We start from the raw sequence: 23,631 nt of genomic DNA on the forward strand, positions 1-23,631 counted from the left end.
CTCTCCCAGAAACATTATAAATTGAGTTGTTTACACAGGCATCGGAAATAATAAAGATGACTACATTCATTGTGTGAAAGCAAAGCACCATCTTTCTGGTGCTCCTCTTATAGAAGTGGTGCTCCATCTCCCTGGTGCTCCTCTTTATAGAAGTGGTGCTCCATCTCCCTGGTGCTCCTCTTATAGAAGTGGTGCCCCATCTCCCTGGTGCTCCTCTTTATAGAAGTGGTGCCCCATCTCCTTGGTGCTCCTCTTTTTATAGAAGTGGTGCCCCATCTCCCTGGTGCTCCTCTTTTTATAGAAGTGGTGCCCCATCTCCTTGGTGCTCCTCTTTTTATAGAAGTGGTGCCCCATCTCTTTGGTGCTCCTCTTTTTATAGAAGTGGTGCCCCATCTCCCTGGTGCTCCTCTTTTTATAGAAGTGGTGCCCCATCTCCCTGGTGCTCCTCTTTTTATAGAAGTGGTGCCCCATCTCCTTGGTGCTCCTCTTTTTATAGAAGTGGTGCCCCATCTCCCTGGTGCTCCTCTTTATAGAAGTGGTGCCCCATCTCCTTGGCGCTCCTCTTTATAGAAGTGGTGCCCCATCTTCTTGGTGCTCCTCTTTATAGAAGTGGTGCCCCATCTTCTTGGTGCTCCTCTTTATAGAAGTGGTGCTCCATCTCCCTGGTGCTCCTCTTATAGAAGTGGTGCCCCATCTCCCTGGTGCTCCTCTTTATAGAAGTGGTGCCCCATCTCCTTGGTGCTCCTCTTTATAGAAGTGGTGCCCCATCTCCTTGGTGCTCCTCTTTATAGAAGTGGAGCCCCATCTCCTTGGTGCTCCTCTTTATAGAAGTGGTGCCCCATCTCCCTGGTGCTCCTCTTTATAGAAGTGGTGCCCCATCTCCCTGGTGCTCCTCTTTATAGAAGTGGTGCCCCATCTCCTTGGTGCTCCTCTTTTTATAGAAGTGGTGCCCCATCTCCCTGGTGCTCCTCTTTTTATAGAAGTGGTGCCCCATCTCCTTGGTGCTCCTCTTTTTATAGAAGTGGTGCCCCATCTCCCTGGTGCTCCTCTTTTTATAGAAGTGGTGCCCCATCTCCTTGGTGCTCCTCTTTTTATAGAAGTGGTGCCCCATCTCCCTGGTGCTCCTCTTTTTATAGAAGTGGTGCCCCATCTCCTTGGTGCTCCTCTTTTTATAGAAGTGGTGCCCCATCTCCCTGGTGCTCCTCTTTTTATAGAAGTGGTGCCCCATCTCCTTGGTGCTCCTCTTTTTATAGAAGTGGTGCCCCATCTCCCTGGTGCTCCTCTTTATAGAAGTGGTGCCCCATCTCCCTGGTGCCCCTCTTTATAGAAGTGATGCTCCATCTCCCTGGTGCTCCTCTTTATAGAAGTGGTGCCCCATCTCCCGGGTGCTCCTCTTTATAGAAGTGGTGCCCCATCTCCCTGGTGCTCCTCTTTATAGAAGTGGTGCCCCATCTCCCTGGTGCTCCTCTTATAGAAGTGGTGCTCCATCTCCCTGGTGCTCCTCTTTATAGAAGTGGTGCTCCATCTCCCTGGTGCTCCTCTTTGTAGAAGTGGTGCCCTATTTTGAGGCTTGACAGTATGTTGCTGGGCTCTATTTTGAGCAAGTGGAGCATTTCCTCTCCAGGCAATACAGTAGTATTGTCAATATGTCTTCCAACTGCAGTGCACTATGCAGTGAGGTTACAGTAGGGGCGTGTGTGTAATTTAGGTCATGTTTTTCTCATAGAAAGGAAGTACTAAGGGGAGTAGCTACATTTCTGTCTCCAGTGTCTCAGATTAGTTACTAGTTGTTGGTGTTTTCGGCAACTGGTGTGCAGTGTGGAGTCTGTAGTCATACATTTTTGACGCCTAATTTCCTGGGATTATAATTGTTTTTTAGAATGATTCAGTGTCAATCCCAGCATAATTTAATTTAAAAAAGTAGCTTCCTATAACAGGAATGAAAAACACATTTAGGATGGGTTAAAGAGGTCAACATTGCTCATCACTGACTGACTATTTTCGAGGCTTGGCACACTGTAGAGTTAGTTACCGCTTAATGTACTGGGACTGGGAGGATATACATTTTTTTAAATGGAACCGTTATGTAACTAGGCAGTTAAGAACTATTTACAATGATGGCCTACACCGGCCAAACCCGGACAACGCTGGGTCAATTGTGTGCCACCCTATGGGACTCTGAACGACAGCCGGTTGTGATACAGCCTGTATATAATATGCAGGAGTGTTAAGCTACAGACAGTACTGAGCTATACAGGGACACATTAGCCCTGTAGTGAAGTTTAGAAGCCACTCAGTCATACTCCAACCATATTAAGAGGAAACCAAGATACAAACATAATCTTCAGTTTGATTCCAGGACACAGTAGTTGCCAGTGCATTGTTGTCTGAGTCCAGGTTAGGTAGGTTAACCACTATAAAAGTACAACACTAATCTACCACCAGGCCTGTTTTGACCCCATGAGGTTGAGGACACAGACTCTGGTGAGGTAATGTGTCTGTCTGTGGAAGGAGAGGATGTATTACTGTGGCATTAAGACCGAGATGCAGCCAACTGGAGGAACCCGACAGACTGCTACTACTGTCTCTCTTTCCACCCTATAATTTGGGGTCGTGCATCTGGCTGGGACACTAAGCAGAGGACTGTAAAAATATCTCCCACTGTCTCCAGTATGTTGTGTCTTCACAACAGACTCCATGAGAAGAGTGCTTGTTATAGGAAGAAGCTAAGCTTTGAGAATGTGGTATTTGGTGAGTTGTTTGTGTCCAGTTATGGGTCGTGTTGGTAGCAGTGCAGCAGTATAGTGGTGCTCTTTAGTGTGAAACTAAGAACTTGTTACAAATCTGTACTTGAGAGGTTTAGTGCTTTATGGCTTCTCTATATGGGAGAGTAGAGGGTGTGAGAATGAATGGAGGTGAATGGAGGTGTGGATTCCTTTAGAGCACACCCCCTCTCCTCCTTTCCCCTCCCCTCTCGGTTTGCGTTGACCCAGCTAGACCTGGACCCCCACTTCCCCTCCATGGGTGGAGCAGGTCCCTGGAGGCACTACAGCCACAGTCTGGGCAGCGGAATGGTTATGTTATGGGTGTGTGGGGGGCTGACACACACACACTGAGCTCCGACTGCGTTTAGTGTTTACAATACATCATGCCGATATGATCTTCAGGGAAACATTTCAGAGTTGTCGCTACAGAGTAAGTCGACTTGGACATGACTGGTGTGCGGTGCATTTTGTATGGTTGTCGGTGGGGTCGAGAATGCCTAGAATGTTTTAGCTTATGTTTCATTTGACGTGTGTGGACTTCCGTGATCGCGCCTCCCTTTAAGAGTGTGGTCAGTGGTTACATCGTAGAAGTAAAGTCTATCTGCGCGCTGTAAGATGTTGTGACAGGTTTCCCATGGTGCCTCAGTGGGACCGTGTCAGAGGTCATAGCATGTAAAGGGAGGAGAGGGGGACTCATGGTTGACCAGAGACGCCAATTATATCACAACTCTAATTGGAGTGAACAGTAGCGTGATTATTCAACAAATGTTGATGACATTTATTATGTTCTTTCAGAAGATGTTAGTTTGTAGTTTGGCACTGTTGTCTCCATGCTTGTTTAGTGTGTGTGGATGTGGCGGGTGTCGTTGTATTGCTCTCTTTCTCTCTGTGTTACTCCCCCTCTCTCTCTACAGTCAGTGGTGTTCTGAGCCTCTTACTCACACCGTCCATTCACTTCCTCACATAGCTCTAGTCTCCAGTCATTCCACTGCTCCGTACCACATTACCAGGAACTCCACTCAGTCACACTGTCTGGCAGTGCTGCTCTCAAACCTCCTCTGGTGTGTCAAATTTAGACTTTTCCCTCTCTCTCTATCTCCACAGGACTGGGTGTGTCTGGATGTAAAGAGGAGACATTCTGTGTCGTCGATACAAGACGAGCAACCATGGTGAAACAGAGGTAGGAATTTCAGCGATTTCTGTCCTGGGTGACCCTGCCTCATGCATTCCTATAAGGCACGCTCCCTGTGTTAACTAAAAACAGATGTGTTTAGCTTTAGCATGAGTGTTTCAGTGTCTCTCTGTTGTGCCAAGCTCTGTGGTTGGTTGTTGAGTCTCTCCTCTTCAAATGGGTCGAAACCATTCAAAAAAAAGTTTGACTTGGCCGTGATTGGTTGAGAGGCCGTTTGAGGGGCAGCCTTTCTGATCTCTAATTGGTCATTGTGGGCTGACGGTCTGCAGCTGCTTCTGCTTCCAGCAGGATTACAGTAACAGTTGAACTCCTGCAGTGCATGGCTACAATTCATGTGTTATTATTGTACACTGTATGAAGAAGACGTCTTCAATAGAAGACATTGTCTTAAAATGTTGTTTACTGACCTGGTTGATTATATGCTAGTACCTAGCAACGGCTAACTAGGTATTGTGCGTTTGTTTGCATTGTTGTCAGGTTGAGTCGGTAGCCCAGTTTTTGAATTTACTGTCTAGTCAGTCCCAATTGTTAGTCTGTTATCAAGTCTTCAAAGTGTGATCTGTTGGCATGGATATAATCTGTTGAACATCAGTTGTTCTCAGAATTACGCCCATACGATGTGGGCACTTGGCCAATGACATCACATAGCACTAGACTCTAGAATGAAAATCATCTGATTCTCAGAACCGCCATAGTCTCCGTTCACTGTCCCCGGAGGAACGGAAACATGGGATTCTAGGAAGATAATAGAATCTAAATATCCTCCATCCTGAGATATAGTCCTATTTATAACTGACCTGAGCAGGGACTGGGGTGGGGAGGGAGATGGCCTGTTGCACTACACCATGTTAGCAGATAGCCAAGCTTTTGTTTGGAGCAATGGTCACCTTTCCTGTACAATCACCTCCTTTACAAGGGAAGCAACAAATAACCCTGGCTTGCACCTATTGTTATCCGACTGTCACAGTCACATACTTAAGTTAGCAATGGCTCTGTGCATTGCAAATTCCATCGGTGCTGGTATAAGCATAGAGGATGTATTTGTGTTTTATTTCAATCTGTGGGGATACAGGTTTAAGTGTAGCAGGTAAACGCAAACACGGAACCCAATTGCCATCGTGCGCTATCGTGCATAAATGTATTTTGACCCCCCACACCAGAAGCGATCACGACACGCAGGTTAAACTATCAAAACAAACTCTGAACCAATGACATTCATTTGAGGACAGGTCGAAAAGCATTAAACATGTATGGCAATTTAGCTAGTTAAATTGCACTTGCTAGCTAACGTTAATTTGTCCTATTTAGCTAGCTTGCTGTTGCTAGCTAATTTGTCCTGGGATATAAACATTGAGTTGTTATTTTACCTGAAATGCACAAGGACCTCTACTCCGACAATTAATCCACACATAAAATGGCCAACCGAATCGTTTCTAGTCATCTCTCCTCCTTCCAGGCTTTTTCATCGTTTAACTTATATGGTGATCGCATCTAAACTTTCATTGAATTACCACGACTACCGGCAAAACAGTTTGTCTTTCAATCACCCACGTGGGTATAACCAATGAGGAGATGGCACGTGGGTACCTGCTTCTATAAACCAATGAGGAGATGGGAGCGGCAGGACTTGCAGCGCGATCTGCATCAGAAATAGGAATGACTTCAATTTTAGCCCTTGGCGTCGCAGACGCTCGTTGGCGGGCGCACGCGACTGGTCCGGTCTGGTCAGCATGTAAGGCTGGAACAGTTCTGCAGTGTCTTGACAGACAAGTTATTTTTAGTACTTTTAATCATTATTTTGGTTCCCGACTGACGAGCAGTGTGAGAAACGAACACCTGACCTCACTCTCTAGATATGTGAGGGACACATATTTTCTCAGGCGCTTCTGGACAGAGCTAAAACCAACAGAATCAACATAACTTTAGGCTACAGACAAAATCAACATATTTAACATACCAAAACAGTTCCAGACCATTCATGGAAAGAATAGTGTTTTATTAGTTCTCGCGGGCCCACTAGCTGGTAATACACACTCTATTGTCATGTGTCATAATCTCTTCTGGTGTCACAAGATGAGTGAGTGGGTGATGAAAGTGGTGTCACTGGGACCTTATGGAATTCACTGTGCATTGTAGCGTACTAGCGAGGCGTTACGTCTGTAACTCTGTGGTCCTCTGTAGCTCAGTTGCTAGAGCATGGAGCTTGCAACGCCAGCATAGTGGGTTCAATTCCCAGGTCCGCCCATACTTACAAATGTATGCGAGCACGACTGTACGCCGCTTTGGAAAAAAGCGTCTGCTAAATGGCTTATATTATTACAAAGCGATCACCACTTTTCCCTGGGTAAGCATTTTGGCAGGCACTTGTCGAACTGAGGAATAGAGGGCATGGGTTGTGCCACCGGCTGAGTGTCTCCCCCTCTTGCTCGCTCTCTGCCTGTGCCCTGTCATTGTTTTCCCCCTCTTGTCTCTCGCATGCTTAGCTGCTGTGAATCCAGGGGGAGAGAAGACCGTGTTGCAGGCTGCTGCAGTGTTTGTGGTTTATTTGGCTAGTGGTCAACTGTACAGTATGTCCCAATCAATCACCCTGAATCTGTCCTATGGCTACAGTAGTCTTAATCTGTCAGCTACTACTACAGTATGCCATAGTATGTATTGTTATAGGTTTGAACAATGAAAAATGACTGATTCTCCATCTGCATGTACAGGATGATGACATGATGTTTTCTGTGTTCTGCAGATCCTCAGTGTTCCCTCACCCCCCTGTGCAAGTGGTCTCAGCCGGTCTCCAGTGAGGACTCTCCCCCACTACCCCTCTCTGTCCTGCGTAATGGTTTAACCCACACGAGATCTGGTCACCATGATGATGGCCTCCATGGTTGCCAACAGAAGCAGGGATGGCAGACAGGGGGAGGCCCTGGTCCTGAAAGGGGTGGACCCAGAGACATGCATGATCGTGTTCAAGAACCACTGGGCACAGGTGAACACAACCACAACTCTGTCTTGTAACCCCAGATATAACTTCAGCTCAAAACTCTCATTTAACTTGTATAGCTCAATCTCGTGGAACCCAGGCCCTAACTCAAACCCTCAGAACACTAAATGCATATCATTGTAGCCCAATCACTTTAACCCAGAAGCTCTTCCTCAAACTCTTAAAACACAAACTCTTCTAATTGGAACCATAACTCCAAACCCCACCACAGAACCTATAGCACAACCATTTCCTAAATCCTACAACCTAAACTCCTACAATCCCGCCCATGAACGTGAACCCTCTCAGCCCCAGACCTCATTGTGGTAACTGAACGGCTACAGTATGTAACTGAAATAATGACTGTCTACTGGCTCCTCCCTTCTCTATTCAGCCTCAGTTCACCCCAGTGGGAGGGAGTTGGCAGGAGTCTCCACCCCTCTCAGCTACAGAGAATAGAATACAGTAAGGCCTGGAAACACACACATGTAATTTACTGTAAAATGGGGTTGGAGCTCACGTTGCTGGATGTAGAACAGTGACAATACAGTAACAACACAGTAACACCAAGAGGCCTGAAATTATTATGTTCAATCTGTTTCATTTTTGTGTCTCATTTAGCATTTTTATTTATTTTTATTTAACCTTCATTTAACTAGGCTAGTCAGTTAAGAACAAATTATTATTTACAATTACGGCCTACACCGGCCAAACCCTAACCAGGACGACGCTGGGCCAAATGTGCGCCACTCTATGGGATAATATAAATGTTAGGCCTGTGAAGTGCACTGTTAAGGGTTTCAACAGAATCATATTCTGAAATATAGGACATTTTATAGATCTTTGACTCTCTCTGCAGGCAAGTTGACACTACAATACGGCTCCAGCTGAGTCTTAATTGCTACGTTTTGGCTAATTAATAGCCTGATAGGAGTGCTATTGAGTTTGGGTCTTAGAATTCCTGGAAAAGCCCAGCCTGCTAAGTTGGCACCCCCCGGAACCCTGTATTGAGGAAAACTGTTGACATTTCAGAAAAATAGGTAGACTTTCATTGACAGTCAATGGCTTCAGCCTTATCTCTCCCTCTCCAGACCCCTGTGAAATCACTGTCCTTTTGTTAGGATGTCTGAGAGAGCTGAATGTTATCCAGTCAGTGTAGTGGGTTGCCCAGGACAGGATAATATGTTCTGGGCAACAGTTTGTTTCACCTCACTATGGTTCTATACAGATATCAGTACACAAAGGGAACTATATTGATGTATCTCTATGTACCAGTACATGTTATCCATTATCCTGACGGCTCCATGCCTCCATCACCTCCATGTATTATTAGTCAGTCCAGTCAGTGGTTAGAAAAGGCCACTTGATCATCTATAGTCCTACTGTGTTACCCAGCTATGTCCTCAAAGCTATTTGTTACACCAGAAATACCCGACAGGATTGTAGACAGACCTGAGTGAAGGAAGTGGCAACTTTAATAAGACACCCATCACTACTCCCCTCCCTCTTCCTTTCCTCTCTTCACTCATCCTGTGCGGTTATCGCGCTATCATGCCTGGATCAATCAGTCACCGGGGGGCTCTGTCTCAGTCAGCCAGTCTGGCTCTCCCTCTGCTCTCAGTGGACTTCCCATCGCCATAGTAGCAGGGCCTGGTGGGGACAGTGAGCTCATTGTTGTGGCTCTATGAATGGTTCCTCCCATGTCTGGGTTGTGTTCATTAAAGGAATGTTTTGAAACTTAGTGAAACAGGGAGGTACTACCTGAACCTTTCCAATGAGAAGACAGATTTTTGTTTTTCCCAGGCAACATAACTTTTTTCATGCATTGTGGCCTACTGAATACAGTCCTGTATTCATTAGTGAGGCTTATGTAGGGAGGTCCTACTAGAGAGGGACTGACTATCTGCACACCAAGACACATGCATATAGAGGACAAAACAGCCTTATACACTTTCATATCAAGCTGATTTACCATCAATATATTTATATTATGTGCATGTCGCTGTCAGCGTTCATTTTGTTTATGGTTCACTGTCAATATAAATGCGATGTCACTTGATTTGTGGTTGTCCATTTACATTTCAGTACAGAATTCCGCAGGCAACAATGGAATTGGAACACCACAAACCCAATTTATACACAATTGCATCACAAACGATGCATCAGCTTTCCCCGATTTATTTCCCGTAGGACTTGAGTTGAATTCTCTCTCAGATCTTCCTCTTGTGATAGAGACTGTTGTGTTCATCTAGATCAATACAGGCAGCAGCAGGCTGTCTGATGATGATTATTAACTGTCACTTAAGAGTCCTCCCGAGAGAATATTACCAACATAACAAACCAACATGTTTCAGTCAATCTAATTTAGCCTGAACATCATTGTAAGCACTTTGGCAGAGTTTGAGAGAGTTTGTCTTATACTCTGGTGTACACGCGATGAAATAACTTGCTCATTTGATTTCAACTGTTACGATGACAGTAGCAATGGCATACTGTAATAGCTTTGTGTCTCTATTGTTAGTTGATTTATTTAACCTTGCTCTATCGAGGTTATCGAATAAACTTCAAGTTGACCAAAGACAATATTCAGTTCACTGCGAGAACTATCTCATCTTATTTGATCTTCTTCCTTGTAAAATGAAGGTGAAATTACCACAGATTTACAGGTACTATATTAATTTCTATGGACATAACCCTGTACCTTCCCCGTTGTCCCTTCAGGTGGTAAAGATCCTGGAGAAGCATGATCCTCTCCGCAGCAACACCAGCAGCAACATGGCTGCCCTTGGTGTCATCGGCCTCTCCAGCGGCGGCCCAATGCGTTTCGGCGGGCCCATCCCGGCGGACGAGGCCAGCGCGGTGCAGAACTACGTGGAACACATGCTGTTCCTGCTCATGGAGGAGGACGCCGGCCAGGCGGGAGCCATGGGACCCATCCTGGAGTTTGTGGTGATGGAGAACGTCATGGAGAGGCTCTTCCTGTGGAGCCTGAGGCGACAGTTTACTGATGAAATGAAACTGGAGCAGCTCAAGGTAGGTGTAGAGGTTAGAGACGGTGGTCGGTAACTAGAGGGTTGGGGGTTGAATCCTGGTCTGACAGGGAAATCTGTCAGGATGTGAGGAGGGTGTCTCGGGGGGGTTGGGATAAAGGAAAGAAACATCTCAGTGACAACTGACAATAAAGTAATCTTCTTCTAAGATGTACGAGATGATCGTGGGCCAGGCGCGGCAGCCCTTACTGCACCACAAACCTGTGTTACGACCCTTAATGATGCTCCTGTCGTCGTGCTCGGGGACAGCTGGCCCGGAGGTGGAGGCTGAGCTGGTGTCATTACTCAACCAACTGTGCTGTGTCCTGGCCAAGGACCAGTCTGTCCTGGAGCTCTTCTTCCATACCAGGTGAGTTTCTCGCCTTACAATGTAAAGCACTTTGAGATACTGGAAAAGCTCTATAGAAATCCCATCAATTATTATGATGATGATGATGATGATGATGATGATGATGATGATGATGATGATGATGATTTATTATTACAGCGAGGACCAGGGGGCAGCCAACTTCCTGATCTTCTCCCTGCTGATCCCCTTCATCCACCGGGAGGGCCTGGTGGGCCAGCAGGCCCGGGACGCCCTGCTCCTCATCATGTCACTGTCTGCAGAGAACCAGCGCGTGGCCCAGCACATTGCAGAGAACACCTACTTTTGTCCGGTGAGGAGATGTGTCTGTCTGTCTTTATGATACTGTTGTCTTGCTCCTTTTGGTCTCTTTCACGTTCTGTCTGTGATTTGTGACTCTCGTTTTATGGCTCTGTATTTCTGTTTCTTAGGTCTCACTGTCCCTTTGCCCTTCTCCAGATAAGTTAATATCCCTGACCTCTCTTTGTCCCCTGATAGGCGTATGATATTCATAGCCCAAATATGCTTCGCCTACTGTATGCATAATAAAGCAGGTCGAGGGAAAGTGGAGCTGTTGTATGTTAAACGTGTGGTATTCATATGCTTTTGATAATGTAACAGGCAACACACCCATGTTATTAAAAGGCTAAACTCAGACCAGCTGTAAAAAATAATTTATACACATCTTAGACACATATTTAAAATGTAAACTATTTAAAAATATTAGTTTGAAACAAAATGGATGAACACTTAAGTCGATGATTATAAATTATGTTAATCGATTTGCACTAGACTGATGTAGTAACTTTGACCTGTGTTGATTAGAATACTTATCAAACCATGCCACCATCTTGATGCATTAGCTCACCAGGGAAATCACTTGCTTTTGGATGGTAACTCTAAAATCACACAGCCATACGTCAATGCCCATTGTTATTGATGAAGCCGGGCAACCGGTAAATCAGCGGGTAACCTAGTGGTTAGAGCGTTGGGCCAGTAACCGAAATGTTGCTGGATCGAATCCCCGGGCTGACATGGTAAGAATCTGTCGTTCTGCTCCTGAACAAGGCAGTTAACCCACTGTTCCTTGGCTGTCATTGTAAATAAGAATTTGTTCTTAACTGACTTGCCTAGTTAAATTAAGGTTAAACAAGATCAACTAGAGGTAAATCAACTAGAGGTCATTTTAGTAATGCTGCCTTGCTCCACTCGCTTTCAGCTTTGAGGGAGGGGGAGGGGGGGTGAAGCTTCTAGTGGGCGAATATTCACTAAGGTCTCAAAGAAGCTGACCTATCACATGCATAGATTCACACACTAGTCGTTTGAATGTGAGACCATGAAGAGAAGGGACTTGGTAGATTTATAACATACAGTACAGCTCAAAGCATGGAAGGAGAAAACATCATTTTATATCTGTGCCATAAAAACCACTAAGAGTGAAGCCAGAGTGAACACACAAATGCATAAAAGTAATTTGTGCCACACACTTCCACACTCATAATTAATGTATGTTGCTCAATGCTCATATTTAATGTATACTGTAAATCGTTAGCTATAACTCTCTAACGTGTAATCCTCAACGCACCAGTCAGCCCATCTGAATGTTTTTACAGTATCCCCCACAGAACACTTGTCCTGTTGCGACTAGTATCTTCACTATCAAACACTTCTGTTAAGCTGTTGTGGACTGACTATCTAGCTTGGCAGTGTCAACAGAATTGTTTTCAATCTCACCTGTACCGTGGAGACACTGTTCAGGCTGCATGGATGATAACCAGTTATGTAATAGTAATTGCACAGGAGGAGTAGGCTACAATACCTCTTTGTCACAGGATTACCTGCCTAGCTTCCTACTGCCTGTATAAGCCAATGGAGAGACCGGGATATACCTGTACCAGGAAGTCAGAACAGAGGCCCATTCAGTTCCCTGGTTCAGAGGTATTGCTCTATCCTGCCAAGGGATTTGAGGATAGTGGATAGTTATCTTTCGCATGCACAAAAGGAAACTCATGCAAAGATGAAAGGAAACACACAATAATATCAGATCCTAGTTATTCCCAGCAACTTGGATGCACACTCATGATACCAGACCACAGTGTACAGTTTATATGGTGTAAGTTAGCAATAGCCTACTTGAAGGGGTTCCACTAAATGTCTCTCTCTCTCCTCTCTCCCCTTCCTCTAGGTGCTGGCCACGGGGCTGAGCGGTCTCTACTCGTCTCTGCCCACCAAGCTGGAGGTGCCCAGTGAGGAGTGGCACTGCCTCCACAGAGAGGACTGGCTACAGATGCCCACCCTGGTCCAGTTCCTCAACTCACTGGAGTTCTGCAATGCAGTCATTCAGGTGGCTCACCCCAGCATCAGGGACCAGCTGGTCAGCTACATCTACAATGGCTTTCTGGTGCCTGTGTTGGCACCGGCCCTCCACAAGGTCAGTATAAACACAGCATGGATCGCACAGTATTACATCCACCATTCCAGATCACTGTCAGATCAGTCACTACTTCCAGGAAGATTGGAAGGAAGGATGCAGCGTATTTGTATCCAGCCTACTGATGGTTGTGTGTTTCTCTCTAGCTGACCCTGGAGGAGGTGATGACTACCACGGCCTATCTGGACCTGTTTGTGCGGTCGGTGTCAGAGCCGGTCCTGCTGCAGACCTTCCTCTCCTTCATCCTCCTCCACCGCCACGAGAACGTCCACATCCTGGACACGCTGGTCAGCCGCATCAACACACCCTTCCAGGTAACGTCCACATCCTGGACACGCTGGTCGGCCGCATCAACACACCCTTCCAGGTAACGTCCACTTCCTGGACACGCTGGTCAGCCGCATCAACACACCCTTCCAGGTAACGTCCACATCCTGGACACGCTGGTTAGCCGCATCAACACACCCTTCCAGGTAACGTCCACATCCTGGACACGCTGGTCAGCCGCATCAACACACCCTTCCAGGTAACGTCCTCATCCTGGACACGCTGGTCAGCCGCATCAACACACCCTTCCAGGTAACGTCCACATCCTGGACACGCTGGTCAGCCGCATCAACATATCCTTCCAGGTAACGTCCACATCCTAGACACGCTGGTCAACCACATCAACACACCCTTCCAGGTAACGTCCACATCCTAGACACGCTGGTCAACCACATCAACACACCCAGGTAACGTCCACATCCTGGACACGCTGGTCAGCCGCATCAACATACCCTTCCAGGTAACGTCCACATCCTGGACACGCTGATCAGCCACATCAACACACCAGGTAACGTCCACTTCCTGGACACGCTGGTCAACTACATCAACACACCCAGGTAACGTCCACATCCTGGACACGCTGGTCAGCCGCATCAACATACCCTTCCAGGTAACGTCCACATCCTGGACACGCTGATCAGCCACATCAACACACCAGGTAACGTCCACTTCCTGGACACGCTGGTCAGCCGCATCGACACACCAGGTACGGGAGGAAGTCTGCAGGCTGAAGCACCTGCTCAGCACATATGTCAATATCCCTTTTTCAGATTCGGGAGCCTTCGTGCTAGCACTCACAAATACACACAACCGCACACATACAGTTGCAAAACATATTGAGTACTGTGCATATTTCAACATAGAGTCTCCTAGTAACACTTAGTAGATAGCCAGGCCGCCTCAACCTGACATAAATGAGATCCTTCAGAAAGTTGTCTGTGAATCTTGCTGCTATGCTGTGTGAGTCATGTTTAAAATAACTGAGACTTGTTTTGGAGATAAATGGTTTCCCCAGAGGCCGTTTCCTAATAATTTAAACAAATATTTAAAATGACAGTATCAAAGACAGCAGATTGTTGCCATGGCAATGCGCAATAACTATCTAATTAGTCGTTGGACTGATGATACAAGGCAAGTAAATATTAGGAAATGTCTAGTTCAAACAGGGGGAATTGCTGGAAAGGCTTCATTCATTAACATCAAACAGAGGCTTGTCAATTGAAACGTTCAAGTGCTCTCTTCACAGCACTACTCAACTGTGAAAACGCTCCTGGGCTGATTCGTACTCTACAGGGTAGAAAACAACACTTCTCTGATACCTGCAGCCCATTTAACATTGATGGTTTTGAAAAGGACAACACAGAGTTACACATGGAATAAACAAACATACAGTCAATAACACAATAGAAAAAGTCTATATACAGTGTGTGCAAATGGCATAAGGAGGTAAGGCAATAAATAGGCCATAGTAGCGAAGTAATTACAATTTAGCAAATTAACACTGGAGTGATAGATGTGCAGATGATGATGTGCAAGTAGAAATGCTGGTGTGCAAAAGAGTAAAAAAGTTAATAAAAACAATATGGGGATGAGGTAGGTAGGTTGGATGGGCTATTTACAGATGGGCTGTGTACAGCTGCCGCGATCGGTAAGCATGTCTGACAGCTGATGCTTAAAGTTAGTGAGGGAGATATAAGTCTCCAGCTTCAGTGATTTTTGCAATTCGTTCCAGTCATTGGCAGCAGGGAACTGGAAGGAAAGGCGGACAAAGGAGGTGTTGGATTTTGGGATGACCAGTGAGATATACCTGCTGGAACGTGTGCTACGGGTGGGTGTTGTTATGGTGACCAGTGAGCTGAGATAAGGCGGGGCTTTACCTAGCAAAGACTTATAGATGACCTGGAGCCAGTGGGTCTGGCGACGAATATGTAGCAAGGGCCAGCCGATGAGAGCATACAGGTCGCAGTGGTGGGTGGTATATGGGGCTTTGGTGACAAAACGGATGGCACTGTGATAGACTGCATCCAGTTTGCTGAGTAGAGTGTTGGAGGCTATTTTGTAAATGACCTCGCCGAAGTCGAGGATCGGTAGGATAGTCAGTTTTACGAGCGTATGTTTGGCAGCGTGAGTGAAGTAGGCTTTGTTGCGAAATAGGAAGCCGATTTGATTTTGGATTGTAGATGTTTAATAGGAGTCTGGAAGGAGAGTTTACAGTCTAGCCAGACACCTAGGTATTTGTAGTTCTCCACATATTCTAGGTCAGAACCGTCCAGAGTAGTGATGCTAGTTGGGCGGGCGGGCGGGTGCGGGCAGCGATCGGTTGAAAAGGATGCATTTAGTTTTACTAGCGTTTAAGAGCAGTTGGAGGCCACGGAAGGAGTGTTGTATGGCATTGAAGCTCGTTTGGAGGTTTGTTAACACAGTGGATCAGGGAATCACCCGCAGCAAGAGCGACATTGTTGATATATACAGAGAAAAGAGTCGGCCCGAGAATTGAACCCTGTGGCACCCCCATAGAGACTGCCAGAGGTCCGGACAACAGGCCCTCCGATTTGACACACTGAACTCTATCTGAGAAGTAGTTGGTGAACCAGGCGAGGCAGTCATTTGAGAAACCTAGGCTGTTGAGTCTGCCGATAAGAATACGGTGATTGACAGAGTCGAAAGCCTTGGCCAGGTCGACTCACTGTTGGTGAGTCGCCCCATTCCAAACCCTCAAATGGACAGACATTTCCCTACACTTATCATTATTCAGCTGTCAGCAACTCCAACAGATAGGCATACACCTGTTTCCACACGATCCAACCTAATCAAGATATACACCATGCCTAAAACATAACTCATTAAGGACCTAGGGGCACTATTACCTGGTTACATGCCAACTAAGTGAAGTTGCATCAGGGATACTTACAAAACAAGTATCATCAAACGCTGTGACTTCAGGCTGTCCATGGTCACTGCAACATTTAAACAGGTATGATACCAGGTGCCACAGGCAGCCATTTTAAAATTCAGCCTTGGTAATCCCTTACTTGTTAATCCAGCCCTGTGATGTATTCCGGTCCTCTGAGGCCTTTGCTTCCTCATCTTGTGATGTTTATCTTCTTGGTGTTTTCCAGCTGGGTACTGTGTCTCTGGCGCTGTTCCAGACTCTCATTGGACTGTACTGTGAGGATGTGATGCTGCAGCTCATCTTGAGGTGAGTGGGTGGGGCCTGTTCCATGTTCTATGCATGTTCATGATGATATTATATGGAACATTTGGGGTGTATGATGTCTTTCTCTGTATACCTAGTTGAGGTGTACACACACACACTTACAAATTCAGTTTCTCCTCTCAGCTAAGCCTCATTGTCTTACTGTAAATCATGGTACAGCTGATTGGTTTACCATGTGATGAGCCCTTACTCCGCTTTTACTCCTTAACATCCAAACACCGACCCATCTGCATTTCTTGGTACAACTATAACCCCCCGTCCTCCTCCAAACCACAGTCTCAGTTCCCCCTACTGGGGCTCCCTAATAGGATCTACACCCCCTCCTCTGGTTCTCCAGGTACCTGATCCCCTGTAATCACATGATGCTGAGCCAGAGACGCGTGGTGAAGGAGAGAGATTTCTACTCTGTGTCGGCCGCTAAGATCCTGGCGCTCACACCCTCCTGCTGCTCCCCCGAACACAGCCCCCCACCCCTCAGACAGCTGGACTCCATCCTCTGGTCAAAGGGTACAGACAACAGTCCTAACACTGGCACCATAGGTAAGATAGGTTCACTGGAGATGTCTAGCTGGTTCTGTACTTTATATATGCCTATCACTAGGACAAGACAGTGTAACATGCCACATGCAGAAGTAAAGTGGAATTAACCCCCTATTTAACCAGTTGCTTTCTATTTGAAGGTGATCTTTTGAATGCCTCAATGATTCTCAGAGAATAAACTGTTACTTCTGAAGGATTTTCACAATGGGTTTCATTATAGGTCGAGAGATAGACAATCTAGTTTCCTTTGTTTCAAGTGACCTGAGTATTTGTGTTTGGGATTTTAGGCCATGTGCTGCAGCTTAGTCTGAGTAGACGAAACGAATTAAGATCACATTTGATCCTAATCTGATTCACACTTCCCTCTCTTCTGTATTCACAATTTCAGCTTCAATGAGCTCTACGCTGAGCCAAAATCTCCAACACACAAAAAGTTCCTTCACTGAGTTGCGACTAGTCATAACATTGTTGGTGGCGTGCGCTTTGACCTAATTTGTGGAGGTGGTATTTACCAAAAACCAACAAAACACAAACCACACAGCCAAACTGTCTAGATATCCATGATACAGCCCATCACCTTGGAAAGGTAACATTATATATATATATATATATAGTACTGCAGGGGTCGCCAGTTTTTTTTGGGCTCCCCAAGAAGATTGTAAAATCCCCAGGAATTCAGCAAATAAATTATTTAATCTAGGAAATCTGTTCCCAATTATTCCCACAAATAAAAAAAATTGATACAATCTCTGTTTGCGCTTAGTTGTGGTCAATTTGCAGTGTACAAATTATTACAATTATTTCCGGCCCATTTGCTCGGACAAAAATGGTCCCGTGGCTGAATGTAGTTTCCTATCCCCGTAGTAGAACATGTTCTATTGTTAATGCATTATTCCTATCTCCGTATTAGAACGTGTTCTATTGATAATGCATTATTCCTATCCCCGTAGTAGAACGTGTTCTATTGATAATGCATTATTCCTATCCCCGTAGTAGAACGTGTTCTATTGATAATGCATTATTCCTATCCCCGTAGTAGAACGTGTTCTATTGATAATGCGTTATTCCTATCCCCGTAGCAGAACGTGTTCTATTGATAATGCGTTATTCCTATCCCCGTAGTAGAACGTGTTCTATTGATAATGCGTTATTCCTATCCCCGTAGTAGTACATGTTCTATTGATAATGCATTATTCCTAACCATTTACTATTCCCTATTAAGAGTCATTCAAACATCCATCAGTTATGGTTCTGTATGATCTTTACGTGAAGTATCATGTTGTCAGATGAATAACATACGAGGCCTTATTAGAAAGTGTTTTTATCAACTCATGAAATCTCAATTACATCAGTTTAGCCTCCTGTGGTTAATTGTCAACGTCATTAGTTCTGCTGTGCGTGAATGCAGCGCGCATGCAGCGCAGTGTGTCAGCCAGGATTAGTTATATTATTCATCGCACTGACTTGTTCTGTTTCCTGTCTGTCTCTCTCTTTGTCTGTCTCTGTCTGTCTATCACTGTTAGATACATTACTGACTTGTAGTGCTCCCTGTCTTTCTGTCTGTTTTTCAGAGAGTAAGGAGACCTTTTTGGAGGAGGGTGGCTTCGGCTACTCCTGTGTCATCGGCTCTGAGATCTACCTGGACGTCAACTACCTTCACTACCTTTACAACGCCCGCCTGGGCATCAGCAGCTGCACCCGGGCCTGCCAGGTGTGGTCGGCCGCCTACGATGGAGAGGACCCCCCTCCAGAGGAGTACCAACCCAGTGCCCTGGAGGAGGCTGGGGCCAGGGGACGCCAAGCCCAGAAGGTCAACCCCAAGAGGTCACATCCACATCCACGGCCTCGTCCCCCCTGCCTGCCCCAGACCACAGACCCAGCCCCTACTAATCAACTAGAGCTGGAGTGGGACGATAGTTATGATGCCGGTCCGGTGGTGTCCCCCGAGGCTGCTGCTGCTGAGAGTAGTAGACCTCCACAGCCGCCTGCAGCCGAGCCGCCCAAACACATCCAAGAGATGAGGAGGACTGCCATCATGCTGGTTAAGGGTTCCTACATCGAGGAGTCCGACTTCCAGGATGATGTCATGGTCTATGACCTTGTGGCAAAGAAGGACGCCCGCGATACTGTGGATCGCCGCAGACCCAGCAGGGAGAAACTACCGGAATCGGAGGAATCTGAAATGGACTCTGGAATGGAATTTAACCTTGAGGAGTACCATTTCAAAGAATCCAGTCTGCAGGAGAAGGATGAGGTCCCCCTCAGCAATGGCCTGAGTCTTCCCCTCCATCCCACCAACATGGAGGTCAACAGCTCGGAGGTCACAAAGGGGTCAAAGGAGGTCAAAGCTCATGTTGCGGACCACAACTCCAACCTCCAGAGCCCCTCGGCTACTGAGGTGGGGGACGACCTCATGGATCAGTACGAGGAGCTGATTCGTACGCTGGGCAGCGACGAGGCCGGGACTGGGGGGAGCAGCCCTGTGAAAACGGTGGACAAAGAGTTCCGGAATCCTGTTGTCACCCCCATGGAGGAGGACGAGGTGGACTTCAGCTCCTTCTCTATGGATACGCCAGAGCTGGAGAAGCAGCACTCGTCCCTGTTTGGGACCAAGCGCCGCAGTGGGAGCACTAGGAGCCAGTCGGTGCCTTTTACAGGTAAGATAAAACAACACCGTCAGAAATAAAAGCCTTAACTTTTGTACAATATCTTCACAGACAGACAGACACAGAGACAGACACAGAGACAGACACAGAGACAGACACAGAGACAGACACAGAGACAGACACAGAGACAGACACCGAGACAGACACAGAGACAGACACAGAGACAGACACAGAGACAGACACAGAGACAGACACAGAGACAGACACAGAGACAGACACAGAGACAGACACAGACGCAGAGACAGACGCAGAGACAGAGAGAGACTTTACTCAGGCTGTCAAACCTGGTTAAATAACAAGTCTTAAAGTAAGACAGATAAAACTACAGTCTGAGTAAAGTCTCTCTCTCTTCCTGTGTAGATTGAAGTATTATCTGCCTTACTTTAATTAAGGCTTGTTCTTGATCTTTAACCAGGTTTGACAATCTGAGTAAAGACTCTTTCTCTCTTCCTGTAGGGCCATTTGTCAGTGTGCTGTTGTCACGTCTGGAGAACATGCTGGATAACTCTCTCCATGTCAACCTCCTGCTGACTGGTATACTGGCCCAGCTGGCTGCCTACCCCCAGCCCCTGCTGCAATCCTTCCTCCTCAACACCAACATGGTGTTCCAGCCCAGCGTGCGCTCACTCTATCAGGTACAGAGAGTGTGTGTGTGCGCGACTGTGAGTGTAACTGCCACCAGCCCAGGGTCCACTCCCGCTCCTAGATTCCAATAATTCTGCCAGTCTGTCTGTCCATCTATCTCTGACTATGTATTGACTTTCAGTCTGTCTGTCTATCTGTATCCTTTGTTCTCTCTCAATGACTTTCAGGCAGAGATGGACACAGTCCTACTGTTAAGATACTCATCATAGACACTGCAATGCACGCCTACTCAAGAGAGACACAACTCTCTTAGTATACATTTCACTCTGCTCCATTTAGTAAGCATTAGAGGTGTAAAAACGTCCCCCCAAAACAACTGTTTGCTTTTCTCCCTCACCGCTCTAAGCTGTTTAAACCTTTGGAGACTCATGAAACAACCAGAAAACCTGTTAGAGAGGAGGGATCCGTTATGAATAGTATCAATTAGAGAGGAGATTATGAATACTATGGATGTGTCCCCAATGGGACCTTATTCCCTATATAGTGCCCTACTTTTAACCAGAGCCTTATGAACCCTGGGTAAAAGTAGTGCACCATATAGGGGATAGGGTGCCATTTAGGATGCAGGCTATGAGCGGGCGTACACTTAACGTGGCAATGAAAACAGAGTTCAAAATGGCTGTGAAACAAGTCTAGTGAGACTTTAACACAGTGTTTTTCTCTCCTGCTGGCTGATTCATGCATAATTGAATAGAGGATGTGTAAACAAGTAAATCAAAATGGAATGGGGCTGTTTGAAAGCTCGCATTAAAGGGAATGTTTGGATGGGGATGAAAGGGGATGGCGAGAGTTTGACGTACAAACACTGGGTACTTCATTTTCATTAGGGTCCAGATTAAAAGAGGTGGATTGTTTGTCATGGAGATGAATACGGTTTGGTTCGCTCATCATCAGCGTGTCTTGTCTTGCTTAATGTCCTTGTTTTGTCTGGTTTATGCCTCTGGTTTTGTTTTCAATCGTGTGATATGCTTTTATGCAAAAGCTACCCGTTTTACACCTGATAGTGTGTATAGCAATACTCTTGTCATCAAGTACGCAAAGCCTGTTGGCTTAATTCAGTCAAAACAAATGTACACTTTCTTTGATAAGGCATCTTGCGCTGTGGAAATGCAATGTTTTGTGTGCAAAAAAACAAAACAATTCAGCATGGTGATCTCATTGATCCACCATCTTGTTTCATTGTAAGCTCGCGAGATCAGGATAGCCGAACGAGACTACCTCATTGCAGCTTTGATACAATATTTATCCTGTACTTTCTGTGCTCTGGCATCTACAGTGCCTTCAGAAAGTATTCACACCCCTTGACTTTTTCCACATTCTGAATGTGTTACAGCCTGAATTTAAAATGGATTCAATTGAGATTTTGTGTCACTGATCTACACAAAATACCCCATAATATCAAAGTGGAATTTTGTTAGTAGAACATTTTTGAAATGTAATAAAAAATGAAATGCTGAAATGTATTGAGTCTAAGTATTCAACCCCTTTGTTATGGCAAGCCTAAGTAAGTTCAGGAGTAAAAATGTGCTTAACAAGTCACATAAACTGAATGGACTCATTCTGTGTTCAATAATAGTGGTTAACAGGATTTCAGAATGACTACCCCAAACATACAATTTGGGATAAGGTCCCTCAATCGAGTAATACATTTCAAGCACAGATTCAAAGACCAGGGAGGTTTTTCAATTCCTCGCAAAGAAAGGCATTGATTGGTAGATAAAATGTAAAAAAGCAAACGCTGAATATTCCTTTGAGCATGGTGATGTTATTAATTAGGCTTTGGATGGTGTATCAATACACCCAGTCATTACAAAGATACAGGCGTCCTTCCTAACTAATTTGCCGGAGAGGAAGGAAACTGCTCAGGGATTTCACCATGAGGCCAATAATGATTTTTAAAAGGTTACAAAGTTTAATGGCTGTGTAATGAGAAAGCTGAGAATAGATCAACAACATTGTAGTTACTCCACAAGACTAACCTAAATGACAGAGTAAAAAGAAGGAAGCCTGAACAGAATAAAAATATTCCAAAACATGCATTCTGTTTGCAACAAGACACTTAAGTAATACTGCAAAACATGAGGCAAAGAAAGGAACGTTTTGCTCTGAATACAAAGCTTTTTTTGGTACAAATTCAACACAACACAATACTGAGTACCACTCTTCATATTTTCAAACATGGTGTTGGCTGCATCATGTTATGGGAATGCTTGTCATCAGCAAGGACTAAGGAGTTTTTTAGGATAAAAATAAATGGAATACAGCTAAGCACAGGCAAAGTCCTAGAGGAAAACCTGATTCAGTCTTCTTTCCAACAGACACTGGGAGACTAATTCACCTTTCAGCAGGAAAATAACCTAAAACACAAGGCCAAATTTATACTGCTGTTTCTTACCAAGAGGACATTGAATGTTCCTGAGTGGCCGAGTTACAGTTTTAACTTAAATCGGTTTGAAAATCTATGGCTAAGACTTGAAAATGGCTGTCTGGCAATGATCAACAAACAACTTGACAGAGCTTGAATAATATCTTGAATAATAATGTGCAAATATTGTACAATTCAGCTGTGCAAAGCTCTTAGAGATTTACCCAGAAAGACTCACAACTGTAATTGGCGCCAAAGGTGTTTCTAACATGTATTGTCTCAGTGGGTGAATAATTATCTAATCAAGATGTATTAGTGTTTTATTTGTCATAAATTCTAACATTTATTAAAACATTTTTCTTCCACTTTTACAGAGTATTTTGTGTAGATCGTTACAATTAAATCCATATTTAATCCCTCTTTGTAACACAACAAAAAAGTCAAGGGGTGTGAATACTTTCTGAAGGCACTGTATTTCCTGTCTGATGTGCTACTGATGTTACTATATATGTGTTTCCATATCAGGTACTAGCCTCCCTTAAGAACCAGATAGAGCAGCAGGCCTCGGCCAAGAAGAACTTCCCAGAGCTGATCACCTCTGCCCAGCACTGCCTCCTGGCCAGGGAGAGTTCACTCAAGGGTCAAGGTGAGACTTGATTGACTACAGTACCCACAATGCTCTGTCCTACATATCCGGTTCCATGTTATTAAAGATGTTCTGAAGCTAACGTAATGGCTTCCCTGCCGGGATACATAGTGTTTATAACAGCCGTATAACCGTGTACTGTTACTTACTGGTAGTATAAATGTTTTGTTTGAATAGACGTTGTTCAATGTTGAATTCTGAGCTTTATTGTGAGCTATCCTATGAGCATCATTAGAATGTCATTTAGGTCTGTTTTGTAGCCAATAGCCAGGTCATTGAGATTAGAATGGATACAGGCAAAGCTTCCAGAGGATTTGAGGCAATATCCTAGATCATAAGAGCAGTAATGAGCCTAGCAATACTGTTGTTTCTAATCACTGCAATGCAATGAAGCACCACTGAAAGATTAAAACTGTATCTGTGCTTAGTTTGTGTTGTTTGGTTCCTCCTCGAGGACTTGGAGAATG

General features: G+C 45.3%; 1 protein-coding gene across 1 annotated transcript in view; it reads left to right on the plus strand.

Moving 5' to 3' along the window:
* LOC129841550 (FHF complex subunit HOOK interacting protein 1A-like) overlaps nt 1-23,631 on the plus strand; it is a 38,803-nt gene that overhangs the window by 11,901 nt on the left and 3,271 nt on the right. The window contains exons 2-13 of the mRNA XM_055909876.1: nt 3,870-3,945; nt 6,698-6,937; nt 9,653-9,964; nt 10,131-10,330; nt 10,469-10,640; nt 12,513-12,758; nt 12,905-13,072; nt 16,205-16,284; nt 16,640-16,842; nt 18,414-19,499; nt 19,965-20,143; nt 23,044-23,164. Of these exons, the coding sequence (XP_055765851.1) occupies nt 6,818-6,937; nt 9,653-9,964; nt 10,131-10,330; nt 10,469-10,640; nt 12,513-12,758; nt 12,905-13,072; nt 16,205-16,284; nt 16,640-16,842; nt 18,414-19,499; nt 19,965-20,143; nt 23,044-23,164 (2,887 nt within the window). The 5' untranslated portion in view covers nt 3,870-3,945; nt 6,698-6,817. The remainder of the gene's footprint in view (nt 1-3,869; nt 3,946-6,697; nt 6,938-9,652; nt 9,965-10,130; nt 10,331-10,468; nt 10,641-12,512; nt 12,759-12,904; nt 13,073-16,204; nt 16,285-16,639; nt 16,843-18,413; nt 19,500-19,964; nt 20,144-23,043; nt 23,165-23,631) is intronic.

Source organism: Salvelinus fontinalis, chromosome 42 (genome assembly GCF_029448725.1).
Source record: "Salvelinus fontinalis isolate EN_2023a chromosome 42, ASM2944872v1, whole genome shotgun sequence".
Taxonomy (NCBI): Eukaryota; Metazoa; Chordata; class Actinopteri; order Salmoniformes; family Salmonidae; genus Salvelinus; species Salvelinus fontinalis.